The sequence below is a fragment of the Hypanus sabinus genome, chromosome 21, assembly GCF_030144855.1.
Source record: "Hypanus sabinus isolate sHypSab1 chromosome 21, sHypSab1.hap1, whole genome shotgun sequence".
Classification (NCBI taxonomy): Eukaryota; Metazoa; Chordata; class Chondrichthyes; order Myliobatiformes; family Dasyatidae; genus Hypanus; species Hypanus sabinus.
Window position 1 is genome coordinate 50589061 of NC_082726.1, and position 8215 is coordinate 50597275.

Genomic DNA, 8215 nt, shown 5'->3' on the forward strand with positions numbered 1-8215 from the left:
CACCGAACAGGAAGTCTAGTCAGCGATGAAGGGAGATTAGCAGTAGATGTCAGCACTAGGTGAGAGTGGGGTAACGATGGACACAAGTGGACAATGAGAGAATGGGAGCAGAGTTGGCATGGTCTTTCAGCATCAGACAGAGGGTCAGTGATAGACTGGATAATCATTGCTGGACTCAGTGGGTCTTTTCTAGATAGGGTAGATCACTGCTGGACAAAGGGGGTCAGTGCTAGGCAGGATGGGTCATTGGTGGACAAGATGGTCAATGCTGGACAGGGTGGGTCAGTGCTAGGTAGGAAGGTCACCAGAGGAAGAATGGGTCAGCATCAAATGGTGAATGAGAGAGCAGGAGTGGAGTGGCTGTACTGGGTAGGGAAGCTCAGCATGAGATGGTGACAATACTGCCAGCTTATACCAGAGCAATCAGGGATGCAATTCCTTCCTTTCCCTGGGGTCAGACACTGATGGAAACATGTTTCAACTCTCCTTCAGGTACAACTTGATGCTGCAATGCTGGAAACAAGAGCCGGATAAACGGCCAACATTTGCAGAAATCAGCAAGGAGCTGGAGAAGATGATGGTGAGGAGCCGGGTGAGTGTAGAACTATCCTAGCAAGGTTGTCTCTTTAGCCCTGATGAGAAATCAGTGGTGAATGTGGGGCACACTCTAGAATGGGAAGAATAAAGTGATGAGGCCAAACAAAGTTGTGGCACCAGGCCTGCAATTTGTCTGGCTGAAGTAGGGATTCCCATTACTTCTAGATACTCAAGAGGTCAAGGCAGGAGATTGTGTGATGGAGTCTTTATTTCAAAGTCAGAATGAGGTTTATTGTCACTGACATTTGTCATGGAATTTGTTGTTTTGTGGCAGCAGTACCATACTGACATTATTTTTCAATAAAACAAGAGAAAAGCTGAGAGTAAAGTTGACAGTTAAGGGTAGAAATTCCCAAGTTCTCCCCTGCATCTTATTAAAATAGAGGACTGTCCAATAGAAGGCCTCAATTTCCAAATGCAAAATGGTAGAAATTAGAAACTAGCCACAAGAAATAAATGTTACATTGTTAATGGTTGAGTTGTAGTCAATCTCCAAAAAATTGCTATCATTTAAGATAAAAACCACAAAAATGATGCAGCAGCTAATATAGGTTCAGTGCAAGTAAGGAAGAATGAGTTTCCTCTGCATGAAAACTAGATCTTCATAGAGTTAAGGACTTTTGACTTGAATTGTCTGCTATACAGACAGAAACTCAGCTTTATATATGGAACTTACTAAAAAAAGAAACATGGAGAGAAATAATAATGCTACAAATATCAATAGATGATGAAGTTTTTAAGATTGAGGCTGTTAAGGGTAAGGTGCAAGATGTTGACTATCACATGCAAGGAAAGGAAAAGTTATCTTTATGAATAAATAAATTTTTATAGCCATACATATCCATGAATGACATTACCATGCAAATTTGTGGACTTTGAGAGTAACCAACGGAAAATTATTATATGGGGGAAATTATCCGTGAAAGTGTTTGGACAAGCAGAGCGGATCATTAATTCAAAGAAAAGGAAAGGGGAAGAGTGAAAAAGCACAGAGAATTCCACAGAAATAAGGCATTATTCCCACAACAAGCATTGAAACATGAAACTAGAGAGCTTGAACTCTTTAATTGGTAGACAATCATATTAGAATAGTTTTCTTAAGAAAGTACTATCATCCCTAGATGATGGAATAGCTTTGGGATGTCTGGAAGCAATTGCTATTATAGCCACAATATTTAATATACTGATTCAGTCGCTTTTGGACATTGGTGATGCCAAGGATGTTGATAGCAGCCAACTTGTGATTTTAAACTATTAAATATCAAAGCTGTTAGATTCTGTCTTGTTGAAGATAGCGATTGCCTGCCTTAGGTGGCGAAATCAATTAATTATCATTGATGTTCCCTGAACCTTATGTAACAGGTTCAGATAACTTGTGTGCTTTGGTGTAAAAAGTGGCTGATTGCTTCATTATGCAGATTGTTCATGTTAACTGTAGACTCAGATTCTGCTCTTTCAGTGAAGTAACTAATAGAATTCAAATAAGCTGATTGTGCATTGGAGAACATTACTACATTTAATGGGCAATTACCAGGATAATGGCTTCCTGTGATAATACAGTTCATACTCTCATTACTTACCATGGCATCAGGCCACCTTGATAATGTATGCTAAGGCTGGTTGATCCTTGTAACATTCCTTACAAGGTTTCCTACCTTTTAATGCATTTGTCTGGGGCCTTCTTAACTTTAACTCTCCTGTGACTTTACGTCCTTTGCTATTGCCATCTCTGTAGCTCGTGCCCTGCTTGCAACTCGGAATAGTGAGTGTCTGAAAAGAATACCTCACTTTTTTAAATATCATCTCCATACTTGATTACTCGCTTGAGTGTTCAATCCACTGAAATAATTAGTTTTGCCTGGAATCTCTTTGTAACTAAATAATCTTACAATGCCCAATCAAAAGGATCTGCAAATTGCATCTTTTTTGCTTGTCTTTTCAGAATAATGTTTATTCACCAGCCATTGTTGGTTTATACAGCAAATCTGTAGCTCTCGGAAATCTCCAAAAAACATCATCTTAAAATGTTCCTTTGAGATGTTCCCAAATTACTTATGAGTGACCTTGTCTGTATTTCATATCACCTGTGTTCTTGCAAGCATCTCGCGTATCTCTAGCTTTTTCACTTGCAGTGGTATCACATTCCTCCTCTTACATTCCTCTATTTCATTATCTTTCCCAGATTTCAGTGATACTGTGTGCCTTCTGGAACATTTCTACTGATTCCATGTACACAGGGAATTCCCAGTAAGGCTCTCCTGTACAAGCCTCAGCCTGCTTACAAGTACCCAAGTTATCTACAGCCCATATATGCGGTTGAATGTTTGGCAGACCACTGATATGGATTTTCTGGCTGCTGCTGGGCTGTAGGCATCTTCTACTGTGTGGGAACTCCATGCAAACTGTTCAGATTATGAACAATTCAGAGGAATGGAACTGTGCTGTAACCTTGAATGGCAATGTATCCCCTAAGTCCGCTGCTTGCCATCATTTCTGGTCCACTTAGTGAACCCCATTCCCTGTTTGGCTCATACTGTTTGGTCCATCTACCCTCTCAAGGGGCAACATCCCAAACTCAGTGCCAGAATAGAGTCTGTAGTGTTCTTTGCATCACATATTGTGTCAGCAAATAAACAGGGATGGAGCTATAAACAGAATAATTGGCAAGAAAGGGAGCAGGGAAACGAACAGCAATAATGTCTGACCCTCTAGATGAAGAATCTAGAGAATCTTTCAACCCTGGTGCCCATTGGGATTTACTTGGCTAATCTTCCTCAGAAGCCTATACGTCTCGGTGACATCAGCTCTCATTCTCTTAGTGAAGCCAAACTCTCTGATCCCTTCTCATACAGGCAGCACAGCAGCACGGTGGTGCAGACAACCGGGGTTCAATTCCCACTGCTGCCTGTAAGGAGGTTATATGTTTGCCATGTGACCACAAGGGTTTCCTCCCACATTCCAATGATGTACCAGTTGATAGGTTAATTGGCCATTGTAAATTGTCCCATGATTAGGTAAACGTTAAACTGGGGGAGCTGGGTGGTGCCGCTTGAAGCACAGAGGGGCCTATCCCATGCTCTTTCTTTAAAGAAAAGTCCAGCCTCTTCAAGTTGGACTTAATCAACTGAAACTATGCTGATCTGATTCTGACCAACTGTGTTTTTCTTCGATATTAAAAACCTCTACAACCTCAGCAACACACCTTTACTTTTTTTACGCCAATCTATTTCCCATAAAAGCCAATGAAACCTTTGCTTTCCGAATTTCTACAATCACAAGCTTACTTCCCACACCCAGGAACCACTGCACCAAAGATCTGCTCATCACACCTGATCTTCCATGTTTCTGTTAACTTGGAGGGCCAATTGAACGTTTCATTTGAATGACAGTTCTTCCAGCTGTGTAGCACTCTCCTGGTATTGACCAAAGGGTCAGCTTAGCTGTTGTGCTCAGGTCTCTGGGATGTTCAAGTCCACACGCGGCCGAGTCAAAGGCACAGCCAGGAAGATTTCAATGGAGAGAGATTCTGATTCTGACCTTATCAAGTAAAATTAACTGATAGTCATAATTACCACTTGCTTTAACTCTCCTATTTCTTCCATACCTCTCTTTGTTCTGCCTCGATTTCTTGTTCTCAATCTCTCTCTCTCTCAATGTCTATCTCCTTTCTTTATTTCCTCTTACTCTACTTTTTTACCACCTTCTTCTCTTGAATTAAATAATGCCAAGTCTGTCTCTGTGTCTCTGCTCCATCTTCCTTCCAGATCCTGCCTCTGTTCCAAATACATGAAGCTATATTGCTTCATTTGCCTCCATTTTCCTTTCCCCTTATGAACACTTCTTTGTCTCATTCATCAACTCCTGATTGCTTCTTTCTTTGTACTTTCCCTCCCTGTCTCTTGTTCCCAAATCTATTCTATCTCCATCTCATGTTCCTTTGGTCCATTCCATTCTTCCTCCATCAGCTTTTCCTTCACTTCCATGTTCTCTCTGGTTTACACTTCATTCAATGTCAAACGTTGAGTTTGAGTTTCTGTTTCTGTCTCTAGGATTACCTGGACCTTGCAGCCTCCACACCATCGGACTCCCTGCTCTATGATGACGGAGTGGCCGAAGAAGAGACGCCATTGGTAGACTGTAATAATGCTCCCCTCCCTCGGTCCCTCCCCTCCACATGGATTGAGAACAAACTCTACGGTAGAATTTCACATGCATTTACTAGATTCTAAGCTCATTTAAGGGACCACTGCTGCAGCCGATGGCCCCGTTTACACAGAGCGCCTCCAAGATTCGGCGACAGAGGATTGACTCAAACCAACAAATACTCCTACTCTCTGGATTCAGTGAATTCAGACTCAGTGCATGCCTCGTGGAGCCTGTCCCTTCCCTCATTGTGGAAACTACCTAGGTCAGCCATGGAAAACCCAGGCATTATTTATAGTACATGGTGTAATTAATCACCTGTGTATTTTCTCAGTTGGTTACTGGAGAACGTTAGGCAGCTTCTGGGAATCCTTAACTAGCTCTCATCATCACTTTATAATGTACAGTTGGTAGAATTTCTTGCAAGTAATTTGCAGATTTCTCAGTAGGTCCTAAATTTTGGTACCCTTTTCTATCAAGGACATAAACTAGCTTCCATTTCACTGATAGATTTTCCTTTTCTACATTGCACACACAATCGTATAGTCACACACACACACAAACATCATCACGAGCATAATGAAGAGATTAGACCCAAGTTATTACTTCAAAGGGCACTTCCTTAGCCTTAGTATGTGGATGATGATTAACACCCAGGAGCAATTTTTTTTCCATCACTCCATTTCTCGATTTACTTATGATTGTAAAATCACTCCCAGCTATCCATTCTTCTCCTGTGAATCACTGGGTTCCTAGAACTTTCTTCAGTGCAACAACAAATTGATTGCAGTTGGCAGTTCTGTTTTGATGAAGCAATTTCAGCCCAAGTTTATTCCACCTGCACTTCTAGACTATACTTTCCCCAAAGTCTATCATTGCTTCTGCAACACATCAGTGTCATTCTGTAATATTGCAGTTCTGCTCCATAGCAGAGACAGTCCACACCAGGGAGACATTCTTGGGGTAGTTGCAAAAGTGACTTCTGATTGCCCCATTAGGAAGCAGTGAGGAACATCCGCCAAGCCTGAGCACCTCATAGAGAGCAGTACGACTCCATCAAAATGCAACTCAGGATTCCCAATTCTCAGGACGACTTGTAAACTTACTGCAGAGTTTTTAAAAGATATGGGTGTGCTGAGAGTGTGTTAGGAAGGCAGTTCCTTTATTTAATCATGGGATGTGGACATTGCTGGTAACGCCAGCATTTATTGCCTGCCCTAATTAACCCAAAACTAAGGTAGTAAGTAATTAAGAATCAAGTGGGCCCAGATCGAGTAACAATGGGCAATTTCCTTCCCAAAAGGGTGTGAGTGAACCATCTGGATTTATAGTTAACATCTAAGTTTTATTTTTAAACTCCAGATTTATTTTATACTTACATTAAAATTCCCATCTACTATACTGCTTTTGAACTTGTACTTCTGGGTTCATTTGTATGAAAGTGCAGTGTTTTAAATCTTACCCACTGCATCCCTGATGGACACACTATGCAATTCTGGTGGGTGAACTTCATTTGAACCTCCATTCTTACAGACTGAACTTCCCAGCCACCGGTCTCAGGTCAAGTTGGACACCAGTTTCATTCTTAAGTTGAGCGCTATAATGCTGCTCACGTCACCCACAGGAAGAGGCTCTCACTCAGTCTTATTGACCCCACAACCTCAGTAAATTGCTCGAAGTTAGAACATTCACCATATTACATCTACTAGTAGCAACTCAGTTACAACACACTCCGTTACACAGCACAGTCTGGTGTAAGCTCCCAAGTTCAATTTTCCCAGGCTATTAAGCTTAATATTAACATAAGATTCTATTGTAACCTGATTCTGTGTATTTTGCCCTGACTCTGGCAGCACATTGTTATCCGGATATGAAGATGCGGAGTCTGTTTAAATTGGAGACCTTGAAATTACGCCATGCACACATTAGTATCCTAGGACTTGCTGCATGTTTAGTGGCCTTCTCTACCCAATTACACAAATCAGCTGAGAGGACAGAAATGAGAGTTTCACCCAACAGACTGCCAGTAATTCTCCTGTGTTATACAGTAGGGGGGTGTAGTTCAATAGTTCAGTAGCTCTATGTAATACCACAGAACGTATACAATATAGATCCTAAAATTCTTGTTCTTTGCATATATCCACAAAAACAGAAGGGCACCCCAAATAATAAGTGATAGTCAAAATGTAAGATCCCCAAGTCCTCCCCAAAGCACAAGCAGCCGCTAAGCATCGACCCTCCCCTCCCCCACTCACTTCAGCAAAAAGCCTCAGCACCCTCCATCCACCGAGCAAGCAATACAAAGCCCCCAAGAAAGACCGTGATCTGCAGTGCAACAGAAACTAATCATTCACCTGAAATACCACGGGCTTTCTCTTTCCCTACTGAAGGGGCAGAGAATTGTCACATAGGGAGAGGGGAGACTTAACAAGACCAAAAAAGTAGGTGAGGTTATTGATCATTGCAAAATTATCACAGGCTCAGGAAGCAGCAAAGTTAGTGAATCAAGCCAAGGCAATGTCTTCTACTTCCTGCCGCAAACCCCCAGACCACCAGCCTTCAAAAAGGGATCCATCATTTGGAGATCAGACCTACTGAGGCGCAATGTGAAAAAGTATAAATTTTCACCCGATTTTATACACACTCGAGACGTGTAAGCAGAGGCAAAATCCATCGCCGCTGCAGCAGTTAATTTTTGTCCTTTAATTATTCATTATTTATTTTTAAAATATTTCTGCCCCTTAATGATGGGCCTTGTGTTGACTTGTGCACAGAATTAGATGTGACGTGTTTGGTGAGAGTAAATGTCAGCGCCTGAATCTATCTTTCTTTTTGTTGTGCTTTCCCCCTTGTGCAGAAAAAATTATCTGTTTTCGTTTTTAGGGATCTCGTACCCCCGCTGGTCTGAAGACAGCCCTGTCCCCATCACAAGATTCGATGGAACTAACTCAGTCTTTACAAGATATGCAAATGATAGTGTTTATTCAAACTGGATGGTGTCACCGACAGCTACAAAATTTATGGAGCGCTGTGATACTTAAAAAGCCCAAGACAAGCCAATTGCTACGCGTGCACATTCATACCTTATTCCCTCAGCACACTCACAGACACGTACTCCCTCCTCTGCAAAGCTTAAAACTGGGTGACATTGATGAATTCCAAACCGCTAGCTCCCAACACAGGGTGAGGAATGGATGGCCTCTGCATCCTCACCCAGAGACCTTTTGCTTCACAGAGGCCATTTCTTCGCCTTGAAACCGCCCCATCCCATTTCCTCGGCGTGACTGGTACCACGTGGCCTGAGATGATTCAGCATTTTTTAAAATTACCTGAATTGAGGAAAGGAAGAGGCATTGGGACGTGGAATGGTAGCCAGGGGGTCCTAGCAGTGGAGGAAGGAAGTGGAGCCAAGGTGAATGGAAAGTTATGTGAAACAATACACACAGTTTGAATGGTTACAGCAAACTGTTTGCCA

General features: G+C 42.0%; 1 protein-coding gene across 1 annotated transcript in view; it reads left to right on the forward strand.

The window, feature by feature from the left end:
* Positions 1-7781, forward strand: part of ret (ret proto-oncogene receptor tyrosine kinase) — a 74998-nt gene extending 67217 nt beyond the window's left edge. The window contains exons 19-21 of the mRNA XM_059946103.1: positions 493-592; positions 4647-4794; positions 7624-7781. Coding sequence (XP_059802086.1) covers positions 493-592; positions 4647-4794; positions 7624-7781 — 406 coding nt within the window. The remainder of the gene's footprint in view (positions 1-492; positions 593-4646; positions 4795-7623) is intronic.
* The last annotated feature ends 434 nt before the right edge of the window (positions 7782-8215 follow it).